Below are 25,548 nucleotides of genomic sequence, written 5' to 3' on the forward strand. Positions count from 1 at the left end.
CACTCAAATCAGATGCATTTCCAACGATAAAGTCAAAGAAATCTGCCGCCAGACCCCCATTGAATCTGCCGGAGTGTGTGAGCAATTCAGGGACAAAGGACCTCGCTAGCACGGCAAGCAATGGCGGTAAATTGTTCCCGCAGACGAGCGAGCTAAACCCCCTGGATGTCTTGGCTCACACCATCCCAAGATGATCAAGAGAAGAATATCGACCCTAGCTTCCCTGGCCTGCTGACATGAGGGTATGTCTACAGAATATATTAATTGATGAAAATAGGGCTGTCTGCACTCTCAAAGTGCATGTTGTTGCCAAATGTATTTCATATGCTGTAAACCTAGTTCATAGTTGTTAGTTTCCTTTAATGCCAAACAAACACATACCAATCGTTGGTTAGAAGGCGATCGCCGAATTCGTCCTCGCTTTCTCCCGTGTCGCTGGCTGTCGTGTCGTTTTCGTCGGTTTCGCTTGCATACGGTTCAAACCGATATGGCTCAATAGCTTCAGTTTCTTCTTCAATTTCGTTTTCGCTACCTGCCTCCACACTACAACCATCCGTTTCAATACATGCGTAATCTGTTGAATCGCTTAAGCCGCTGAAATCCGAGTCTGAATCCGAGCTAATGTCGCTATAGCTTGCTGTTCTTTCCGCCATGTTTGTTTGTGTTGGCATCACTATGTGACGTCACAGGAAAATGGACGGGTGTTTATAACGATGGTTAAAATCAGGCACTTTGAAGCTTTTTTTAGGGATATTGCGTGATGGGTAAAATTTTGAAAAAAACTTCAAAAAATATAATAAGCCACTGGGAACTGATTTTTAATGGTTTTAACCATTCTGAAATTGTGATAATGTTCCCCTTTAAGAGAGCCTTGAAATGTTTGATTTTCTGATCTTATTCAAGACTTGGATTTTAGCCTCCTGAGTTTGAATGTTGCTTCATTCTCTCACCTCACACACACACACACACCCACCCACCCACCCACCACGCCACTCATTCAGGTTACCTACAAGGTGAGCGTATCGTTGTGCTTGTCGGACACATTCCTCGCCTGCTGTGTCACCAGGCGGCCCGGCAATTAAGCTCACCCACCGTCTGCCCCTCCTCTTTGCTTTTCTTGTCAGACACACACCTCCTTTCACGCTCGCCACACAGAGCGCCGGCGTGAGCTAATTACATGTCGTAATCTGCAACGGGCAAATTGCACGGCAACGCAGGTCGTGTTGTGTTGTTATCGAGACCAGCTTTCATAGGAAACGAACAAGACTTCTGTTTGTTTTGGACCCTGACAACTTTCCATACACACCTGATGAACGTGCAGGTACTAATGCGGACGTGTTGACACAGAGTCGCTTATTACGTCTTGGGATTACAAGCAGAAACGAGACAACTCCATGAAATCATTCAACACTCGGCACTTATATCTTATTTTTGTTACTTATCATCAACTCTCATTTGTTTGGTGTCCAATGTAGCGGTAACCAAATTACAGCATGTTATTTGAATCATTACCAGCTATTTTAATGGTACTGTATTTTGTGATGTAACCCTTTATTTACACTTTTTTTTTGTTTATTGCACACAAAATACATTGACTCTCAAATGTATTCAAAATGTCTTATCATTTTAATAAATTAAACACATGATCGACAATTTTACTGAAATACTGAAATCAGCGGTGTCCAAACTTTTTGACTCTGGAGGCTGCATTGGACTAAAAATATTCGTCCGGGGCCCAAATGCCGACTGCATGTAAAGTAACAATATATATACACACAACTATAGCCTATAAATATATGTGTACCTATACACATATTATATTAACATGTATTTATGTATGTATCAAATATACCGTATTTCCCGGACCATAAGGCGCACTGCCGATGAGCGGGTCTCGTCAGGTCTGTTTTCATACAAAAGGCGCACCTGATTATAAGGCGCATTAAAGGAGTCATATTATTATTAATTTTTTCTAAATGGAAAACACTTCCTTGTGGTCTACATAACATGTCATGGTGGTTCTTTGGTCAAAATGTTGCATAGATGATGTTTTACAGACCATCTTCAAGACGCTTTCTGACAGTCGCTTCAGGATGTATCGTTTTGTGGGCGGTTTGATTTATGTGGCTCACCTTCGGCAGCGTCTTCTCCCCGTCATCTTTGTTGTAGCGGTGTAGCGTGCAAGGACGACCAACAAGTATGTGCTCCAATCACTCTCACAAAAAAATAAAATTATTGGAAACTCAAGACAGCCATGACATTATGTTCTTTAGAAGTGTATGTAAACTTTTGACCACGACTGTATATATATATATATATATATATATATATATATATACGTCTACATAATCCACACTACTTACCTTTCCTGTTATAATTACAGTTTTACGATTTATGATCATATTTTACGCATAAAGATTTTGTATCCACTCTGGGCCTTGCCATCTTCGTACATTTATAAATGTTATAAATTTTTGTGTCTTCTGTGGAAATACGGCTTATTTACGAAGAAAAAAAGACTCTTAAAAAAACCAACAGTATTTGAACAAAAAAACGCTTTTTTGCAGTGCTGCGATTGCGAGTATGCTGCAATCCACAGTACATAGAAAGACATTTTAAAAAAGTATTTGTAAAATAATGTCTAACAATCTACACATAATGATATTGCACATACAGTATATTGATGGAGTCAAATAAGCACATTTGTCTGTCAAAGCCAGGATCATGTTGAGATTAAATGACAAAACGGCCTCAAAGGATTTAAACTAAATTATGACACAGAGTAAAAAAGTTGACATGTAAAAGCTTTATTGTCACACTCAGCTTTAACACGAAACACATGCGAGACCTCCAGCTTTAAAATGCGTATTCACTATTCAGCATTGTCACGAGGGCGAACACTCACGTTGGCGCACTCACTGTCGTTAATTTATATATTTATATAACTTAATAATTTAATAAATATATTTGGCAGGGAGGAAACAAAGCAGTTTGAAAGCAACACTGGCAAGAACAAAAAAAACAAAAACAGCCGCCAACGCCAATTTTCGTGTGTGCAAAAAAAAATACTTTTAGGTACACATCCAGCTTCAAGCGAAACACGAGTATGGAATGTCGAGGGAATGAACGGGTACATTCACACTTTGTACACACAAACACTCTTACATTCCTTTGAACTCGTCCCCGTTTAGTAGCTGCGGTATATTTACTCATTTACAGTGCATTTAGTGATATAGCTCACAAGTAAACAAGACAAATACTGTTTTAGATATATATGTGTATGTATGTAAATATAATAAAAAGACAATTTACAGTGGGGTCTGGGTTCTTTTTGCCTCATTCCTGTGAGAATCCAGCGTGTGACAGGAGCGGGGGTTGGTTAATTTATCCATTGCTAGCTGCAGGGGCGCTCATACAACCACCAGGTTGCATTTGTGAGCAGATAATACTGAATCATCTCTTCCTCTTTTGGACTTCACAGGTCGGTAGTGCGTTCTGTACTCACGCTTTTTGTGAGGGACGAGGCAAAAAGAAGAATTTGCAAGCGGTGTGGTTCCATGCAGGTGAACACTATGGATGCAAGGCGGTGTTTAAGTTATATATTAGTGTCTACACCTCACAAAGGGTCTAAAAGGAAAAAAAAAAAGCATCCTTAGTGGTTCTGTGCAGATGGAACCAATCGGGGAAGTTACAGTAGTTAAAGGTGAATTATCTAATACACAACTGTGGTTTTTTTTAGGTCCACTATTTGCGTCATTGGATCTTCCCCAAAATTTGGACACACTTAGGAGTCATCGTGAGGTCTGTTTGGCAACACTGTTGGCTTATTCCATAGCTTCAGAAACAAAATGTTTGCGTAAACATCCACACTCGAGGTGGGCATAGCAGTGATAAGTTGGGGGGGATTCTGTGCATTGTGTGGAATTGATTCCTCCAGGGGCGTCCCTAAATCCACAGCAAACTAATTTGCACACCAAGGTGATTGTTGCTAATAAATAAAATAGGAACACGGTTGCTGGTTGCCACAAATGACATTAATATTCAAAATAAACGTCATGGAATACTCTGTGGAAAGAAACATGAGAGATGCTTCATACTCAGATAATGCAAGGGTGTGGCGTCCGCTAATGTGTTTTTCTTTCACATGTGGAAACACAGCCGCCGCCGTCGAGGTGAGCTGTAGATGCGATGACATCATCGGCCCTGCAGCCATGGGGATCCCCGAACAAGAACACACATTCTTTGCGTGTCAAGTCCCTACCGAGACTCTTTCGGAACACATGGCGTGAGTGAGTGTGTGGCTCTCTTTTTTTAATTGTGTATGCATGTTATAATTCAACAGAAGCCGGGAATTATATATAAAGTGAATGTGTTTGCGCCCTCTGGTGGAAGTAAAGGGTGCCTAAGTGTGCTCCAGGAGCCACTTGAAGAGGGGCATGCGCTGACACTCCCTGCCCGGCTGGGGGGTCTCCTCCCTGGGCTGCGGCTGGTTCTCCTCACAGTACCTCAGCAGGAAGTGCAGCAGGTCTCCCACCTTCCACTTCCTCTCACGCAGCCTCTGGACCACAGCTGGCAGCTAAGCAGAGTAACCATTCAAATCAGTGACAGCAAAGATAACAATCAGGGCTAAAGTTTCAGTCAAACTAGATTATTTTAGTAAAGTACATGATTGCGTTATGCTCCTATAAAGCAGACCTGGGCAAATTAAGGCCCGGGGGCCACAAGCGGCTTGTTAAGTATTTCAATCTGGCCCGCCGGACATTCCCAAATAATTTTTTTAGATCTTTAAAGGGGAACATTATCACCAGACCTATGTAAGCGTCAATATATACCTTGATGTTGCAGAAAAAAGACCTTTTTTTTTTTAACCGATTTCCGAACTCTAAATGGGTGAATTTTGGCGAATTAAACGCCTTTCTAATATTCGCTCTCGGAGCGATGACGTCACAACGTGGCGTCACATCGGGAAGCAATCCGCCATTTTCTCAAACACCGAGTCAAATCAGCTCTGTTATTTTCCGTTTTTTCGACTGCTTTCCATACCTTGGAGACATCATGCCTTGTCGGTGTGTTGTCGGAGGGTGTAACAACACGAACAGGGACGGATTCAAGTTGCACCAGTGGCCCAAAGATGCGAAAGTGGCAAGAAATTGGACGTTTGTTCCGCACACTTTACCAACGAAAACTATGCTACGACAGAGATGGCAAGAATGTGTGGATATCCTGCGACACTCAAAGCAGATGCATTTCCAACGATAAAGTCAAAGAAATCTGCCGCCAGACCCCCATTGAATCTGCCGGAGTGTGTGAGCAATTCAGGGACAAAAGACCTCTGTAGCACGGCAAGCAATGGCGGCAGTTTGTTCCCGCAGACGAGCGAGCTAAACCCCCTATCGACCCTAGCTTCCCTGGCCTGCTGACATCAACTCCAAAACTGGACAGATCAGCTTTCAGGAAAAGAGCGCGGATGAGGGTATGTCTACAGAATATATTAATTGATGAAAATTGGGTCTGTCTGCACTCTCAAAGTGCATGTTGTTGCCAAATGTATTTCATATGCTGTAAACCTAGTTCATAGTTGTTAGTTTCCTTTAATGCCAAACAAACACATACCAATCGTTGGTTAGAAGGCGATCGCCGAATTCGTCCTCGCTTTCTCCCGTGTCGCTGGCTGTCGTGTCGTTTTCGTCGGTTTCGCTTGCATACGGTTCAAACCGATATGGCTCAATAGCTTCAGTTTCTTCTTCAATTTCGTTTTCGCTACCTGCCTCCACACTACAACCAAATGTTTCAATACATGCGTAATCTGTTGAATCGCTTAAGCCGCTGAAATCCGAGTCTGAATCCGAGCTAATGTCGCTATAGCTTGCTGTTCTTTCCGCCATGTTTGTTTGTGTTGGCTTCACTATGTGATGTCACAGGAAAATGGACGGGTGGTTAAAATCAGGCACTTTGAAGCTTTTTTTAGGGATATTGCGTGATGGGTAAAATTTTGAAAAAAACTTCGAAAAATATAATAAGCCACTGGGAACTGATTTTTAATGGTTTTAACCATTCTGAAATTGTGATAATGTTCCCCTTTAAGATGGAAACTGTAGCTGCCATTATGAGGTGCAGTGATGTTTTCAAATGACCGTAAGTCTTGAACTATACAAAGTATTTCAATGGTTGGAATCTGCGCTTTTGCATGATATACTAGTTACTATGGTAATTAATTAGTTACTATGGTAATCTAAGTCACAGCAGCTCAGACGAGGCACCAAGCAGTGGGGATGGGGAGCGTTCCCACAGAGTGTCAGCCTGAAATGTGGGTGTCAGGGACAGACGTGGAAGGAGATTTTCACAATAAAGTTCTAAAGCTTAGTTATATATCAGATTGTATATTGTATTTTTACCCTTTGCGTTCATATTTCGCTATTTGTCGCATTTTTGTCGCGTTTTGCTTGATTATAAAATATGTCGATCGAGAGGGGGTGTGACGTTCATATGTTGTCAATATTCAGTGTTTTATTGTTCATAGAAAAATGTAAAATTCCATTCCGTTTTTTAAGGCGGTCTGTCAAAACGTTTTTAGCATTCAATCAGACATTATTGTGAGGTTTTGTATTCCATCCATTTTCTACCGCTTATTCCCTTCTGGGTCGCGGGGGGCGCTAGAGCCTATCTCAGCTACAATCGGGCGGAAGGCGGGGTACACCCTGGACAAGTCGCCACCTCATCGCAGGGCCAACACAGATAGACAGACAACATTCACACTCACATTCACACACTAGGGCCAATTTAGTGTTGCCAATCAACCTATCCCCAGGTGCATGTCTTTGGAGGTGGGAGGAAGCCGTAGTAGTGTTCCTAAAAATAGATATACCGGCCCTCAGACACATTTCTTTCTCTAAATGTGGCCCCCCAGTCAAAATAATTGCCCAGGCCTGCTATAAAGGGAGAAAAATAACCGTCGCAATTGCAGGAATCGGATCACGTTTGGCGAAGCAGTTCTCAAAAAGAAGGCGTCACCTGTTGCAGCTCCCTTTCAGGACTCAGTTGGATCTGCGGGGTGTCGGCCATGGAGGCGGCCGCCCACTGCAGCAGGCTCCTCAGCTGAGGGTCCAGGGTGACGTGCTGAGGCCCTCGCCTGAGCTCGCGGACATCCGAGTTCAGGATCATCAGTGAAGAAGCCTTGGAAGCCTGCACCTGTGTCGTGTCCACACGCAGGGTCCCTGCAGCGTGATAGGAAAACGGTAAGCAGGGGGTCCCTAAACTGTCCCTAAAGGCCTAAACCCAGTTTTTTTTTTATAACATGAAAGTTGAATTCTTGCAAATGTGCTGCAATGTAATGGATGTCAATGTTTTTAATCGCTGACCATGAGCGTGACACATTGAGCGAGTGCAATCAATATTCAAGTACCGTATTTTACGCACTATAAGGCCCACCGGATTATAAGGCGCACCTTCAATGAATGGCCTATTTTAAAACGTTGTTCATATATAAGGCGCACCGCATTATAAGGCGCATAGAATAGACGCTACAGTAGAGGCTGGGGTTATGTTATGCATCCATTAGATGGAGCTGCGCTAAAGGGAATGTCAACAAAACAAATAGTGATTGTACTGACACTTCTACTTGCTGCTCTCTGTTCAACAACCCACTGTTCCAGTTTGTCCTCCAACTGTAGTTCCCTCGGAAACTCTGTTTAGTCTTCTTTACTTGGCGCAGGTCATCATGTTGCTTCCTCCACTTCCGCACCATTGATTCATTAATGTTAAATTCTCTCGCTGCTGCTCTATTCCCGTGTTCTACTGCGTGACTGATCGCCTTGAGTTTAAACTCTGCATCGTAAGCGTGTCTCTTAATAGGAGCCATTTTTGGGTCTTTACATAAAGTTTAGGTCTCGCAACTACGGTAAGCAGCCGCCGACTTCATTTTCCCCCGTAGAAGAAGAAGCTCTTCTACGGGGGGAGAATGAAGTCGGCGTAGTTACCGTAGTTGCGAGACCTGTTGTGGCTCAATATTGGTCCATATATAAGGCGCACCGGATTATAAGGCGCACCGTCAGCTTTTGAGGAAATTGGAGGTTTTTAGGCGCGCCTTATAGTGCGGAAAATACGGTACCAATTCAGACAGCCTCCTCCACCCGTAGTCCAAAAAATAAAAAACCAACACACAACTCAAAATTACACCCATCTACCGTATTTTTCGGATTATAAATTGCAGTTTTTTTCATAGTTTGGTTGCGACTTATACTCTGGAGCGATTTATGTGTGAAATTATTAACACATTACCGTAAAATATCAAATAATATTCGAGGAAGAAAATTTCCTCGGATTTAGCGATTAGGAGTGACAGATTGAGGAAGAAAATTTCCTCGGATTTAGCGATTAGGAGTGACAGATTGTCTTAGCATAATGTTACGTTAACATACCAGGCACGTTCTCTCATAACATACACTTATTCAGCCTGTTGTTCACTATTCTTTATTCATTCTAAATTGCCTTTCAAACGTCTATTCTTGGTGTTGGATTTTATCAAATAAATTTCCCCCAAAAATGCAACTTATACTCTAGTGCGACTTATATGTTTTTTCTTCTTTATTATGCATTTTCGGCCAGTGCGATTTATACTGCGGAGCGATTTATAATCCGAAAAATACGGTAAATCCACTACAAAGCATGTTGGGTAAAATGCAAAACTGTCTCTCTGTCTTGTCTAATCATAAAAGATGCAGATGAGGCGTGTTGGCGCAGTTCTTAAAGTTTACTCCACAGCGTGCTCATCAAAAACATCCCGCTGCTGGCATTGCTACATTCAACAACCTAAACGGGGCTACTGCGCATGCTCTTCACTACTGTGGCATGCTGGGTAATGGAGTTCTTATGTTACCTAGCTCATAACATCACAATATATATCTGCCTTCGGCCAGCTAGAAGGCCTTACTGACAACTCGTGATCGATTGGCTATCTCAACTGTCTTGTCAAACGTTTGTGTCTGTTCACTGGCAGTGCACGGACACCCGCATTGTTGATTCTGAATGACCCGGGCAGATTTGGTACAGCATGGAAACATAAGCTAGCTGAATTCTGATTGGATAAAAACTTTATAACCTGAAAACAACAGCGCTGGAAGGAGCATAATATAACATGGAGAGAATATGAATACTTTTAGATATATTTAGGGAAAGTAAATTAAAAATTACTTTTCCCTTTAATTAAGATCATGATTTCTGGTTATGTTAGGCCAGCAGAGAAGGCCTTGCTGGCCCTGACGGCACACACTGTGTATATATGTATACACACGCATGTATATTTATATATGTGTGTCTGTCTGAATGTGTTATTTATATGTGTATATATTTAAAGTAAACTACTCGTCCTTTAAATATGCTTGACTGACACATAATGTACACATTCAGTGGTAACTGGAATTTTGTGCGCGCCACTTTTCATGTAATTCGGTTTCCAACTAATATTTAGGCCAAAAGGTTGCATTACATTCTCACTTATTGTACAGCCAAACATCGCGATACAAACCTGCCTGCTCTATCTGAACAAGCAAAGTACATCTACTAAATTAGAACCCCAACATTCAATAATAATCATGACATACTTTTGTGGTTTAAACTAATTTAGCATATTAAATCAGCTTCCTTTATCTGTATCTACGGAGGAGAAACATACCTCCCCCGTGCTCAGTTTCTGCCAATTGTGTTAATCCTTTTTCCTAATACAAACTGAGGGTGTACAGATGGGGAAACAAAGACCCTCATCAATGAGGGGGGCGCTGCACAGACACTATAAATAATGAGTGGCTGCGAGGGGAGTGAGCGCAGACCATGAATGAACGTCAGTGTGGTGGAATACGGGGGTGGTAAAATCCCCTGCTACGATGACACATTCAGACAGACATCACAGCAGACTTGCAAAGCTAGCTAGTGTCGAGTCAAACTATTGTGGAATGTCAGCAAGTGGTGGGAGTTGGCTAGACTCAAAATTAGAAGCCTGCTCATTTTTCTCTGACGCTTGGTGACTAATGTACTGTATGTATATATGTATTATATATGTGTGTATATGTATAAGAAGGGTGGGATTTAGTATCCCTTACCGCTGGATTCCTCTTTGACCTCCGTCTCTTTGTCCTCTGTATTGTCACTGGTGGATAAGAGAGAGCAGTGTAGTTAGAGATAGGGATAAACTAATTGGGACAAACAATATCAATAAATATACATCACTGTCACATAGGGGTGTAACAGTACACAAAAATTTCGGTTCGGTACGTACCTCGGTTTAGAGGTCACGGTTCGGTTCATTTTTGGTACAGTTAGAAAACAACAAAATATACATTTTTTGGTTATTTATTTACCAAATTTGTAAACAATGGCATAACATACATATACACACAGGGTCCATTGTCCATATGTGGTCAACATATATAAAATAAAAGCTAAATAAGATAAGGCTCAGAATGGTTTCTTAACAAAACCTTTCTACATATAAAGTGCTTTTTTTGATTGATTGATTGAGACTTTTGTTAGTAGATTGCACAGTACAGTACATATTCCGTACAATTGACCACTAAATGGTAACACCACAATAGGTTTTTCAACTTGTTTAAGTCGGGGTCCACGTTAATCAACATTAAACTGCCTCAAGTTGTTGCTCAGATTAAATAAAATGACAAAACTTTTCTTCTACATATAAAAAGTGCAACATTAAACAGTTTCAAGTCAACTCAGATTAACTGTTCTTCCCCCCCAGCCTGGCTAACTTGGTGGGAGGTGGGAGCTGTTTGCTCATCTTTATCGTTGTTGAAGCGATGTTCACTTGGGGGTGGTGCCACTTCAAATGGGTTAGCATGTTTGACATGTTGGCAGAAGCATGCCTTACCGCTGCTGAACAATGTCGGCAAACCTCCGTCCTCCGCACCGCGCAGCCGAAGTGTTCCCAAACGGGAGATCTTAACGAGGCAGGAGGGTTTTCCAGCTCTGGCTTTTATGTTGTTGTAGCCCGGTCGTTGTTATCATGCCGTGTGTTGTGCATTGTTTACACAACGTGCGCTACGCTACTTAATATGTCCGTGTGGAAACTCGTTCGGTACACCTCCGGACCGAACCAAAACGGTTCAATACAAATACACGTACCGTTACACCCCTACTGTGACATCATTCTGACTGACTGTGCAAAATGCAGACTACATTTCTTGTTTAACATTTACGTCCGTTATAGAACCATCTGCTTTTCAAGTCCAATAGTCCATACTGGAAATCTACTCAACTAGGGCTGGGCGATATACTGATATACGTGTTTTATATCGGTCGATATAAATGCTTTTGATATTTTATGACCTATCAAAAATAAGGACCAAGAGAAAAATATAATAAATGTAACCATTTAAAAAAATTGGTTTTACCTTCTTCTGATTATAATCTACTCAGCTATCAAGGCAGAAAGGAAAGGAAATGTCAACACAACCTGAGAAAAGTATTTTCTGCAGGTTTAGTGCCAGGAAGTTATGGCTGTGCTCCGGTCTAAAGGGTAAGTGTAGCTAATGTGGTGTGGTATTACCGGTCTTGGTGGGGACAAGCTCCCTGCATAATTTACAGACCACATTGGTCCGTTGAAAACATTTTTAAAAACTGCCTTACTTTCGAGGTGACTTATCCAGTTTTATCAACAATTTCTTTGCTCTCTGCAGCACTCATTTTCAGTTTCCCTTCTCAATCCATTCCAAGAATCAATCGCGAGACAAGTCGGTGCAACCAAACTGTATAGCTCTTTGAGACACTTGTGATTTAGGGCTATATAAATAAACATTGATTGATTGATTGATTGATCGTTGATACTGTTTCCTGACTGTCTATTGAGCGTGTCACTACCACTGATCAGTTATCACTTCTGCATTGTTCGGTTACCAGAGAGCGAATGTCTTTTTTCATGCAACCAACCTTGCTTCCAAACTTTTGGTTTTGTCGGACAAAGAAGAAAAAACAAATTTTTTATTGAAGTCCATTACCGGTACGCGTTTATCGCTATTTACAGTATATTAATATAATTTTATCGCTGAGCCCTAGCAAAATGCATCCAGTAAATTCCTTGTTTAATTTCTTTGTCTTACGCCAATTACAGTATCATCTGCTTTTCAAGTCCAATACTCCATACTGGAAATCCACTTAGCACAACTCACACTTTAACCAAAAAGTGCCAAGACCCGAGTGGGTTCCAGTCGCTAGGACTTCACGACTGGCTTGAGTTACCAAATCAAAGTGACATCTGGATTCAGTTTGAGACAGAGAGCGAATACGGCTCAATAAATTGTGGCCAGAAAAACCTGACGAGTGATGGCTATGATGTGCGATATGTACAAAGGAAAACAAGCGTCTTCTTCGCGTGAGAATATCAGTGCAGTTTGCGATCAGGCTGTCAGTCAGTCTGTCAGCGAAGTGCAAAAACATGGAATTCCAACGGCGAGCCAAAAGTATTGATGAAATACTATCCTTGTCTGTGATGATGATCACAAACCCATTACAGACAGACACCAAGTTCCTGTTCTGATGAGTTGCCCTTTTCACCCAATACCACAGGGTGTGAGGATTGAGGAGTGTAAAAATAGCTAACCGAAACGAGGCAACACCTAAGAGCTATTTTTATGAGACGACGTTGTCTACCAACCTCATCAAAACACCAAACGAGGGATTCCCTTTTTAATAACGCTGAGCTGCACAGACTTGTTCGATCTATGCCAAAGGGCAATGACGCCCTGCCAAGCATCTGTAGGTGGATCACAAGGCGGTTTTTCCCCCAATAATATGTCACCAATCTGTATCTGCGAAGTGCCTACAGGAAAAACATTATTTAATCGGTTTAATAGTGTTGTTAACCACGTTGTTGTTGACAGCCTACAGGCACAGACACCCTTCCAGAAGGAGGCTGTTCCTGTGAAACCTTGATATTTGTTTTAGAATACGCAAACACAAACACAGCATTAACTGGGGCGGGACAAAATCTAAAAATACATTTCAACCTTCATTGTATGGCAGTCAGGTCATACAATCATGATTCAGGCTGGCAGTAAATGTGCCGTGGTTTGTTGTTGCAGCTTTGAGCTAACTGTTGCTCAAAAGATCGGGTACAACTGAGGTTGGTATTGACTGGCTTTTTTCCGAATTCATGGTTTAATGCAGCCGAGATAGGCTCCAGCACCCCCCGCGACCCCGAAAGGGACAAGCGGTAAAAAATGGATGGTTGATTTGAGTCAGAATGTGCAAAAATTGACATGTGATCGAAGAACGGTAAGAGAAGATGAAAGTCAGGATGGTTTAATTTACTTGTCGTCACTCAAATAAGCTTCATTAGTCAAGGCAGTGCTGATATGCAACATTGCTAAAATCAAGAAGGCACTGGAAAATACATTTGACCAATGTGTGGACAAATAGGAATCACTAGACTGTCATCACATACTGTAAGTGTCTTTATGCTATACTAGCATGTTACAGTGGGCTTTTTTTGTGTAGCTTTACTGTGCACACCCTCATACTTCAAAGCAACACTAAGTAACTTTTCAACTATCATAAAATATTTTCATAACTTTTGGGATGATACATGGACTTACAACTAGTTGAATGATACCTCTGTCATGGCCTGAGGGGGTCTGACATTGAGGAGGGTGGCAGGAACCCTGCCACACAAAAAACTACAAATGTGCTGACTTGCTTTAGAGCATATGTCACTCCCTCTTTCCCCATTCGTTACAAAGACGGAAGTTAATGCGAAACAACCAAAGAAACAAAAAGTTTTGTCTGAGGTGACAAAGAAAAACTGAGCTTAAAAGGACAGTCAGGATCAACATTGCCCCGGCTTTCACTCGCTGAAAACGGTCTGTAAAACAATCTATGCAAAATTTTGACCAAAGAACCACCATTACATGTTATGTAGACCACAAGAAAGTGTTTTACATGTAGAAAAAAATCTGCAGTTTTGTGGAATTTTGCCCATCGTTAAAGGGGAACATTATCACAATTTCAGAAGGGTTAAAACCATTAAAAATCAGTTCCCAGTGGCTTATTTTATTTTTTGAAGTTTTTTTCAAAATTTTACCCATCACGTAATATCCCTAAAAAAAGCTTCAAAGTGCCTGATTTTAATCATCGTTATATACACCCGTCCATTTTCCTGTGACGTCACATAGTGATGCCGATACAAACAAACATGGCGGATAGAACAGCAAGTTTATAGCGACATTAGCTCGGATTCAGACTCGGATTTCAGCGGCTTAAGCGATTCAACAGATTACGCATGTATTGAAACGGATGGTTGTAGTGTGGAGGCAGGTAGCGAAAACGAAATTGAAGAAGAAACTGAAGCTATTGAGCCATATCGGTTTGAACCGTATGCAAGCGAAACTGACGAAAACGACACGACAGCCAGCGACACGGGAGAAAGCGAGGACGAATTCGGCGATCGCCTTCTAACCAACAATTGGTATGTGTTTGTTTGGCATTAAAGGAAACTAACAACTATGAACTAGGTTTACAGCATATGAAATACATTTGGCAACAACATGCACTTTGAGAGTGCAGACAGCCCAGTTTTTATCAATTTCTGTAGACATACCCTCATCCGCTCTCTTTTCCTGGGGGTCTGGCGGCAGATTTCTTTGACTTTATCGTTGGAAATGCATCTGCTTTGAGTGTCGCAGGATATCCACACATTCTTGCTATCTCTGTCATAGCTTAGCTTTCGTCGGTAAAGTGTGCAGAACAAACGTCCAATTTCTTGCCACTTTCGCATCTTTGGGCCACTGGTGCAACTTGAATCCGTCCCTATTCGTGTTGTTACACCCTCCGACAACACACCGACGAGGCATGGTGTCTCCAAGGTACGGAAAACAGTCGAAAAAACGGAAAATAACAGAGCTGATTTGACTCGGTGTTTGTAATGTGTTTGAGAAAATGGCGGATTGCTTCCCGTTGCGACGTCATCGCTCCGAGAGCGAATAATAGAAAGGCGTTTAATTCGCCAAAATTCACCCATTTAGAGTTCGGAAATCAGTTAAAAAAATATATGGTCTTTTTTCTGCAACATCAAGGTATATATTGACGCTTACATAGGTCTGGTGATAATGTTCCCCTTTAACAATCATTATGAAAGACAAGAAGACAAAAGTTTTTTGTTTTTTTTTCCGCTTTCTAACATATAAAAATCGGTTTGTTCTAGGTGGCTAGCAATATAATCAATTCTACCTCTAAATCACTTTAAAAATGCATTCAATAACCATCAACAATACTTAATTTACGTTCCGTAATCTGTATAATAACCAAGCTGTAGCGCCATTGTTAATGTATTTTTCTATCATAGTAACACATCGGCATGCTTCGGTATTAGCCGTGAAAGCTAACTACGGCAAGGGATAAGCTAAATTGTACGACGACACAAAACGCGTTTGAGTTTGTAATGCCCAACACTGCGATACACGACACCAATCTGTAATGACTGAAAAACATCATATTACAGTATCTGTAAAGTATTAGCTCACATTTCCTGTTTTGTTTGTACACAACTAGCCAGACAACATATGTGGAACTATGTCCTGGGACTGCTGAAGCCGACCAGAGGGTGCAGAACCCCAGGGACACCAGCTGGTCCGGTTCGTCTGGTCCAGCTGGCCGGGGACAGTTCCTGTTGATTTTTGCTAAGCAATCCATTTATGTCGATAGAGCTTGTCTCTAAGTTCCATATTTATAGCGTCATCCCCCTCTCCCGGCTTCCGTCTGCTCAAGCTTCTCACTCTTCCTCCGTGCTCGCTTCTATAAGCAGCAGTATATTTAGCTTCAAAAATGTAAGGTTGTCAATCCTCATTTGTCCAAAAAGAGTCGTCTTTGTTGTATGTTACCAAGTTTGCCATGATTAGCAAACACACTTGTGTTTGATTCTGTAAGTAGGAACACACATGTTGCCAGAAGTCAGACGTGCGTTGCTTTGGAAACAAATCAATGTGCGGAAGAAATCAGTCCTGGAAATAATTAAAAAGATCAATACGGTAAATTTTGAACATATTACATATTGTTATTAACATGTCTGTTACTAAATGATATATATACTAGCACGGTGTATATAAAACGGTGCTAGAGGGTTTTGATGATGTTTTGGAGGGCTTTGAAGGCTACAACGGTGACTCTCAATACCCGCATCCTTCAAGCGTTTTTTATCATCTTTAAAAAAGTAAAATAAAATAAAAAAAACGTGTGTTCTTGTCTCTGATTGTGAAACATAAGCAAAATTCCAAAAATTCCCTTTAAGGTTTTTCCCCATTACAAAGGTCATATTCCAATCTAAACTTGTATAAACACATTGCTGTCTGGCAAACGTAAGATGTTAAATTGTGTACATTGAACCTACAGGGTCTCTTAAAACAGAGTAACAAATCCATACATGGACGTGTCTACAACAGGAATTGAACTAAGGGCAAAATGAAACGGCAAACCGATATTGCCTTTATCATTAAACACTAAAACCTTCACAAATTAAAATAGAGGGTGAACATATTTTAACCCTCAAATAACAATAATATGTTTTTAAGAAGGCAGGACAATAGTAATGTTCCTCTTGCTAAGGAAAGTATATTATAAAAATAAAAAACTTGGTTAAAAGATTTCAGTGTGTATAGGTACTTCTTGTGCACATTCAACAATATCGTGATATCGTTAAATCCCTAGTAACATATAGACCAAGATTCTGTATGGTCCCCAGTTCTAATATTTTGGAATGCTTACTGACCTGTCTGAGGGAGACGATGACAGGCGCTCCTCAAAGGGCTCCCCCTCCAGGCCCAGACTGCTCCAGCTACTGCTGTTCCCATTGCTGCTGGAAAGACAAGGGACAGGTAACCACTATTACACACACACAACTGTCAAGCTTCAAAAAGTTCTCTTTTAAAGTACAGCTTTCTTTTTGTGGTTAAGAGTTCATGTCATGGTGGGAACTTGTTCCTCAAGTCCATCTCCTAGGCCTTTGAGGATGTATTTTACTTTCCCCTCGTTTCATCTGCTGAGCGGAAACGGTCGCAACAGGCTCTTTAGAAGGGAGTCTAATGAATTACACATGGCGCTGGACTTTGTTCATGCAGAAACAGCGCCTGAAGAGACAAAAGCACTCTGAGACACACCTTTAGAAAATATTATGATACATTAACCCGGCGGCCTCGATGGTCAAAAGTGAGGAGCTGAAGACGTTATATCTTGGGAAAGGATCTCATTGTCAGGTTTGCTTCCAGAGATACCCCCACCTTGACGGAAACGTCAACGGCAAAAATGTTCTGGCAGCTTGTGTGAGAACATGTCAAAAGACGAATTCCAATTTCTTTCTGGAATTTACATTCATTGCTGTATACAATTTAAGCCTTTTCTATGAGGTACCTAGTTGCATTACAACTGCATCTTTAAGATCTAAACCTATATATACTTCATGTAACTTAATCATTTCAGACAAATGAGAGGAAATGGTACTTTGGCAGCAAAGGCCAAGCAAAACTCCTCAAAATATGTTTTGGCATGATGTGCTAAATAAGGAAAACGCCGCCTACTAAGCGAAGATCTGCACCGAGATTTAGCCTTTTGCTAGATAGCGTGAATGTAATCAAGTTAGTTCCGGTTTCACATTGTGCCAGACGAACATTGCAGGGCACTCCGTTATCCTGTCATCTAATACATGAACTCGTAGTCCAAAAAGGTCTTGTGTCTGGCATTAGTGTAAATAGTCAACGCAGCAGCTTGAAAAAACACATTTTACAGTACAGTTATGAAAAGTCTAAAGGTCAAGTGTAGAAGGCCTTCATTAAGAGTCCCAAATGTTGATACTTATGTGACATTTTCTACTTTTGCACTGTTTATTTATCATTTGCGTTGACAAAAACTAACATTGAGATAGATATGTGGCATGCAATATATAATTTGGAACATGTACCTGTCACTGAGATGAAGGAAGCTGCTGTTGTCATCCTCAAAGCTCAGGTTAGACCAGCTCCCCAGACTGTCATCAGCTACACTCAACTGCTGGGACACGGTGGACTCTGTGGCTTCCTTGCCTCCTGGAAAGCTGCAAAGAGACCAGAGTAAATCACGGTGCTTAGCAGTGACGCTGTTATCGCTCTTCAAGTACAATTTTAACTTATCTTTACCTGTCGCTGGCCACCTGGCAGATGTTAAGGGCGGAAGTCATGATCTCGGCAGTCAGGCTCTCGGCATAGCTGGCTCCATCGTGGCCTATGCCACTGTCTGCATTAAGGCTTGTGTTGCTCAGTTCGCGTTTCGCATTCTCCATCGCCATGGATACCATCCCCTCTGCAAATGCCGACTTGTGCTCCAGGTCGATATGGATTTTGGGAATCTCCAGACCTGGGAGGCGCTCAGGCTTTGTTTGATACTCTTGGCCTCTTCTCCTTTGCAATATAAACTGACTGTGGTGCCGACAGAGTTTGGTGCATTGGGGACACTCAAGGGCCTGACAATAACGACATGTACCCTGGGCATAACCGAGCTCCGTCCCCTCAGACAACTTCTGGGTGTGAGTGTGTTTGTCCTGGGTTTGAGCCTTCTGCTGATCCTGGGATGGATGTCCCACTGAAGCCATGCTCAGTTTCAGAGTGTCATCAACTATTTTTCTGGCGTAGTGCTCAATGACCTGCATTATCTTACTGCTTCGTTCTCCGTCGAACAAGCTTCCCGTGCTGTGGTAATGCCTACCGTTACTCTCCTTGGTCAACAGGGGACAGGAAAAAGAGTTTCTTATGAGGTTCTCTGCAACGTTTTCAAGTTTTGACTTCTTATAAAGACATAAGTCAGTGAGGGACTTTGGGAGACGTGGAGTTGAAAGACTAAGCTTACGTGTGATATCACACGTGATATTATATGCTAAGGATTCTGCAAAGTCCACCAGATCAACGCAGTCTCTCTGGCTCGGTTTCTTTCTGCAACAACACTGTGCATCTTCACACGAGGAACAAATCACTGACTCCTTGCGTTGTGATTCATCACTTCCTGATGCCTTCCATTCATCTGGTAGGGATTTCGAGGGACGGAGGCGGGCACTAGAGGATCTTTGCTTTATCTTGCGACTAGCATGGGCCAAGCCTTGTTTTATGGAACGGTAGGCCAAACGACTGGCAAACTGATCAAGGACTAGCTCCCTACTGCCTCCCTCTTTTTTTAGCACCTTAATGAGGTAGCCGGCATATTCATCTGTCACACTCTCACAGCTGGGATACTCAGAGGACAATCCAGAGCTTGCACTTGACCTGGAGGTGGCCGAGCGGAAAACAGAGGCCGGGAGCTCGTTAGCCCATTGCTCAGCCACCCTTTCCACCCTCCAGTCTCTGTTCTGATCTGAGGGTGGTTGGTAATGCAAACATTCCAAGCTAGACCGGTCTATACTTCTTTTTCTGGGAACTCTATGATAGGGGCATTGCTGGACAGAGTTCACCCTTTTCTTTACGTCATTGATGACTTCTCCTGCCACCTCCCCTGCATACACCCATAGGGTGTTCAAAGTCTGCTCTGAGAAATGAGCTATACTATCCCGCCTTCTCTCATCAAAGCCAGCAATTTTCCCTTCCTCATCATTGGTTCTGAGAGTGTCCATCTCCGTTGCCATTGAGACAATATGACAAGCCAACTGCTCAGCATAATGGAGGGCTTCCTTATTGGACAGTCTACGTGAAGACAACAGGCTAAGTTCCTGTGAGCGACCCTCTGACTCGATAGATTTGCTTGCGGTGTCTTCTGCCAATTCTTCATCTTCTTCATCCTCATTACTACCTGCCTCTTCAGAAAGAGATCTCATTAGTTTCAACATAAACTCGGTCTTGTCTGTCTCCGGACTGCTGTCCGCTGGACCCAGCCCAGGTTCAGGGTGATAGTGAGGAGTTGGAGGAGGAGTAGCTGGAGAAAATTCTTTGGCCAACTTGCTTTTTAGCTTCTTGGAGAACTGTTTTATCTGCTTTTCCTTGGATACCTCACTTGGTTGCTGAGGAGTAGATGGAGGAGTTCCAGGTGTTCGACCAGATTTTTGTCCAGATGTTGCAGTTGAGTCATCCCCAGGGATAAAGGCTTTTCTTTGTCCACCCATCTCCACGTTTGGCACGGCAAGAGTGTCTCTTTGACTTGCGACTGTCTTTGCAAGGAAGCCTGTGCAGTCATCCAAACTCTTCTTCATTTTAGAAGAGCTCACAAGCTCACACGCCTCAGTCACTATCATATCCACCATATTGCCAGAGAAGTTTTGGAAAGGTGATTTTCCAAGAGAGATACCTTTTCTTCCAGAAGCAGCTTGAGTTTCATTAGTGTGAAATACAGTTTGTGCGCATGCGGTGGTATCCGAGGAAAATACTGTTACTCTTAGGCTGGACTGCGAGGTATCTGTTGAGCTGGAACCATGCTGGTCTTTGGGATCCTTTAAATGAGAGATAGCTTGGCCTGCTTGGGGCACAGGGATACAGCTAGCCATGCCTGACACAGTGAAAAGAGCTTTCTTCACTGTGCAGGTAGGATTCTCTCCTGGGGGCCCTGGAACACCAGCAGCTAAGCTGGCATTGGAAAGCTGCTGGTTAGCAAATGTGCTGCTGGTGTGAGCGCTTGTATTTTCTGCACTGACGTAACAGATGTTGTCTTGAGAAACACTTATGGCGGCTTGGCTAGTAAAAGCAACGTCAGCCTGAGAGAGCTCTATAAAAGCCTCTTGGATAACAGACTCAGACAAATCAGAGGCATAGGAAGAAACCACCTCCTCTTCTTCTTCTTCCTCCAAAGGCCCATGGTTGAAAGACCATTCACTGGGGGTTAGAGGTGTCGAAGGATGAGAGAACTGACACACTTCCATGATGCCTTCAAACACCAATTCTTCGGCCAACTCTGCCGCAAAGCGTGTCACTGTGTTGTGGAAAATCTGCTTTTTCACAGTCAAGAACTCTTTCAGGGCACCAGTTACCGCTTCCCCGACCAGAAAGTTTGCTAATCCATTCACTGCTCGTTCTTTTAGCACATATGCTTGTCGCATGCCAATCTCTTGGAATGCCATCTGAAACACAGAAGAGGTGAGTCTTGCAGCCAGTTGACACAAAGTGGTGGTGCAAGTAGATACGCCTTTTTGGAGGTCACGCAATGCGCTGCCCAGGCTCATTTCCACAAGGTCGGCAGCAAACCTCTGAATACCGTCTTTCAAAGACTGGGATGTCTTCTGGAGCTTGGCCACAGTTACAGTCTCCTGAATTTCTGATAGCTTCATCAGGTAGCCTGAAGAGTTAGTAAATTCTTTGTGGCAGACACAGCTGAGATTCTTGTTGTCATTAATGTCTAAAGCAGACTGATAGCCGCATACGGACCCAAGAATTTCTTTAGAGAGACTGCTGGCAAAGTCTGAATAGGTCTTATACAAGGAGCAGAGATCTTGAGGTTTGCGTAGCTCAGTGTTGTCGTTCTCCTCCTCACCTTTCTTCCAGAAGTATTCCAATGCAGCACTTGAGTCCACCAAGGGGCTAAATGCAGAGGAACTGACAGGACTGAAGAGAGGACCCCCATTGTCTTCAGAGGGACTTAGTATTGGCCTTGGGGAGTCAGGCACCTCAGAATGGACTCCATAAGGGGAGCCAGGTTTAAGAGGAGTGGGTTTTTTCACATTGGCTGGAAGAATAGGCTGGTCAAAGCAGTGAGGGTTCATGCCCTTTGTTGAGCAGCCTCTAGAAACATATTTGGATGTGGAGCCACTACTGCTAGAATGGATGGTTTCAGTCTGTGTGCTTGGAGCGCTAACGGCATCCATAGGCAGCGTGAGTGTGCAGCTCTCTGAGCTTAACTCGTCCAGGTCATCAAACTGGTCAAAGCTGTCAAAGAATTCACTGACTTCAGAGTCAGAGTCTTCTACTCTGTCTCTGGGACCTCCTGGCACCTGAGGGATATCCAACTTGGCCAGCATGCTCTTCTGGTAGCCCACCTCATCCAGGAAAATGATGGGGCTTGGGCTAGAGCCATCGGACTCTTCCGATTCACTTACTTGGACGGCGGGCGAGGACAGACGAGCTCCTGGACTGCAGTAAGTCCACTGGGTCTCCATACCTGAAGACCTCTGGACAGTGACAGAAACCTCCGGGCCTGGATTGTTTTTAGCTGAATGCTCCTTTGAAGACGAGGTTATGATAACATGCGAGCCTGATAGCTCCTTTCGTCTCTTGTGGGCTGGGATTGTCTGTGATGCCACGTTGCGTCTTTTAAAAGGCCCATAGGAAGCTTCAGTTGTCCATTGCAGTCATAGCAGAAAAAAAGATAAAAACATAAATAAAACCATAAATATGACTGCTACCGTGATAGATTTGCTTCTTTTTTTTTTTTTTACTAATTAGCATATTTCCTCAAACTGTGGCTTCCACTTTAATCAACCTGCTTCAGGTAGTCTTTGTCCACTATCTTTACTGTGACTGATATCACCATTTGTCACGAGAAATGTCTTTGCCACAAAACACACCACCTTGCAGAGCTGACATGGCATCTGTAAAGCTGATGTTGACCTAAAAAGTTTTAGGTATTGTATTGTATTTAGAATAAATGTAAAAATTGTGAATATTATAAGCGCCATTATGAGCACTTAAGTGCTTTATGCAGTTGAATAAGCCACTTTCAGAGGAAGTTCTCATTAATGCTTGATAAATGTGTACAATAAAGAATAAAAGTCCAACCGTACAAGGATTGTCTCCTGTTTCATCTTCTTCAAGGTGCTCCAGAGCCGTGACAAAATCGTCTTCGATAGACGAGATGGACTGGTTGGTGTCGTCCTCCTCCAGCTGTCTCGCCTCAGCGTTGCCCTTCTGGACACTTTGCAGTTCAAGAGCGTAGCGGGCGCCAGCCATGTAGCACCCGAGCAAGCCAACCAACGAGGTAACGCTGGCTGGCGGGTGCATGCCAGGGCTGGGGTTGTGCCGCAGCACACACACCGCCTTTAACCAACACTGTAATTGAACACATAGTGGCCCTATGTGAGTGGTATTAATCCTTTAAATACTTCTGTGTCAGAATTGAGTGTTAAAGAAAAAGCAGACTGAACCGGACTGGAGTTCACAGAAGTCACAAAACTACAACTGGGAAATAAAAAACTATCTTTACCATTCCAGTCCTCACAAGTTTCTGGTCTCAGCTACAAAGGAGCTACGTCCAAGTGTTGTAACGCACAGCAGCAACCTACTTGAGGCCAAGTGTCCTTGTGATCGACCAGCCTTCGGGAGTCTTTGAGCAGCAGGACTTCGTCATTCCTCAGGCCGTGAACGTGGAAAGTCCTGAGCAGCTCGCACAGCGCCGCTGGAAGCGAAGATAACGCCTAAAGAGGACGGAATACATCGTGACACTTTAGGTTGATTCTCGAAAGCGCTATATAAATACATACCCTTTACCATTTTACGTCAAGGACAAATAGGGAGAAAATAGAACTATACCAGATCCACAGCATCATCCCCTTCACACTGAGCAGGCAGACAAACAAAATGAATCTGAAAGAGAACAAACCGATCAATATTATGTCTCCTTTTGAAATTGTGTCGCTTTGTCTTTTGTAGGTTTGTGACAGACCTCAGTCAGTCTTCTGGCGTCTCTGGACGGGAGTTGTAGGTTGATGCTGCAGAGCTCCTTCCTGCTCTTGAAGAGGCTCTTGACAAACTGCGGCCCATTGTCCCGCACAGTCTGCAAACATGAAGAGTAGAACACCCAAGGTAAGGTGACACTTTTTTTCCTCAGTTCCATGTCGGTCAAATAATATATAGGCTGGAAAATTGCTGGTGCCTTTTGTTGGGGCTGGGCGATAAAACGATATCAATAAGAAATGTTCTTTGTCGCAAGAAACTGCAAGTTCCAAAAAAGGTTTGTTGCATGAAAAAAGGCACTTGCTCTCTGGTAACCCAGCAACACAGGAAGTGATCACCGATCAGTGGGAGTGACACGCTACTAGCCAATCAATTTGCATTTTTTTAAAAGGGACCAACTATACCAGGCATTTGTCCCCAACAAGACCGGTAATACCACACCACCTTAGCTGCGCTCACCCTTTAGAGCACAGCTATAACTTCCTTGCAACAAACCTGCAGAAAATAGTTCCTCTCAGGTTTCTCTGTTTACATTTTCACACTTTGCACTATTTTGTTACACTTTATTAAGCATTTCTTACGTATTCCTTATTTTTTAACTTTAATTTTAAGAGGTTATTGTTAAGTGTTCAATGTGATTTTAGAATTTAGATTACATTGTTTTCCATGCTGGGGCAGCACGGTGGAAGAGGGGTTAGTGCGTCTGCCTCACAATACGAAGGTCCTGAGCAGCCCTGGGTTCAATCCCGGGCTCGGATCTTTCTGTGTGGAGTTTGCATGTTCTCCCCGTGACTGCGTGGGTTCCCTCCAGGTACTGCGGCTTCCTCCCACCTCCAAAAACATGCACCTGGAGCTAGGTTGATTGGCAACACTAAATTGGCCCTAGTGTGTGAATGTGAGTGTGAATGTTGTCTGTCTATCTGTGTTGGCCCTGTGATGAGGTGGCGACTTGTCCAGGGTGTACCCCGCCTTCCGCCCGATTGTAGCTGAGATAGTCTCCAGCGCCCCCCGCGACCCCGAAGGGATTAAGCGGTAGAAAATGGATGGATGGATGTTTTCCATGCTTGTGTTGACATTTCCTTTCCTTTCTGCCTTGATAGCTGAGGCAATTATAATCAGAGGAAGGTTACATTTTAAATAAAAAATTTTACATTTAGTATATTTTTCTCCCGGTCCTTATTTTCTATAGGTCATAAAAACATCAATGATTATCAATATCTACCGATATAAAACTTGTATCGTGATACAGATTTCAGCCCTAGTCTAACACCTGCCAGTAACCTACCTACTCAGTGGCCTAGTGGTTAGAGTATCCGCCCTGAGATCGGTAGGTTGTGAGTTCAAACCCCGGCCGAGTCATACCAAAGACTATAAAAACGGGACCTATTACGTCCCTGCTTGGCACTCAGCATCAAGGGTTGGAATTGGGGGTTAAATCACCAAAAATGATTGCCGGGCGCGTCCACCGCTGCTGCCCACTGCTCCCCTCACCTCCCAGGGGGTGTTCAAGGGTGATAGGTCAAATGCAGAGAATAATTTCGCCACACCTAGTGTGTGTGACAATCATTGGTACTTTAACTTTAACTTTAAGATGTAAAAATCCTGTCTAATCAATGAAAATATTGAGAAGCTGCTGATGGTGTGTTTGACGGGGAAGCAGCTTGAAGGAGATACCGTAGAACTCTACTCTCCTTGCAGTTATTATTTCATTACTTTATTAAATCACTGTAGGTGTATTACAAGCTATTGTATTGTTGGTATTCTCGATTTCTTATCTAAAATTTGTATTTTTAAGAGGCATGTTACATGTTAAAATGGTGGGTTTTTAGGGCCCAACAATTAGTATCGAAGGCACGGTTATCTTCGTTAACTGTTCCAGGTTAATGCTGTTCCTTCAAAGGATATTGGTATTGATCAAATCTGGCTTTTACGGGCTGTATTAAAGGGG

At 42.8% G+C, this 25,548-nt stretch overlaps 1 protein-coding gene across 2 annotated transcripts in view; it reads right to left on the reverse strand.

Annotated features, from left to right (window-relative positions):
* Positions 1–2,791: 2,791 nt before the first annotated feature.
* Positions 2,792–25,548, reverse strand: part of akap11 (A kinase (PRKA) anchor protein 11) — a 29,008-nt gene continuing 6,251 nt past the window's right edge. Inside the window, exons 3-12 of one of the 2 annotated variants that reach the window (XM_061970811.2) lie at positions 23,590–23,700; positions 23,457–23,510; positions 23,210–23,341; positions 22,712–22,976; positions 18,162–22,260; positions 17,948–18,079; positions 16,763–16,849; positions 10,095–10,141; positions 7,012–7,214; positions 2,792–4,576 (exon numbers count right to left, since the gene is read on the reverse strand). In XM_061970811.2, the coding sequence (XP_061826795.2) occupies positions 4,403–4,576; positions 7,012–7,214; positions 10,095–10,141; positions 16,763–16,849; positions 17,948–18,079; positions 18,162–22,260; positions 22,712–22,976; positions 23,210–23,341; positions 23,457–23,510; positions 23,590–23,700 (5,304 nt within the window). In that variant the 3' untranslated portion in view covers positions 2,792–4,402. The remainder of the gene's footprint in view (positions 4,577–7,011; positions 7,215–10,094; positions 10,142–16,762; positions 16,850–17,947; positions 18,080–18,161; positions 22,261–22,711; positions 22,977–23,209; positions 23,342–23,456; positions 23,511–23,589; positions 23,701–25,548) is intronic. The other variant, XM_061970812.2, reaches the window with a different exon arrangement.

This window comes from Nerophis lumbriciformis, linkage group LG13 (genome assembly GCF_033978685.3).
Source record: "Nerophis lumbriciformis linkage group LG13, RoL_Nlum_v2.1, whole genome shotgun sequence".
NCBI classification, from domain to species: domain Eukaryota; kingdom Metazoa; phylum Chordata; class Actinopteri; order Syngnathiformes; family Syngnathidae; genus Nerophis; species Nerophis lumbriciformis.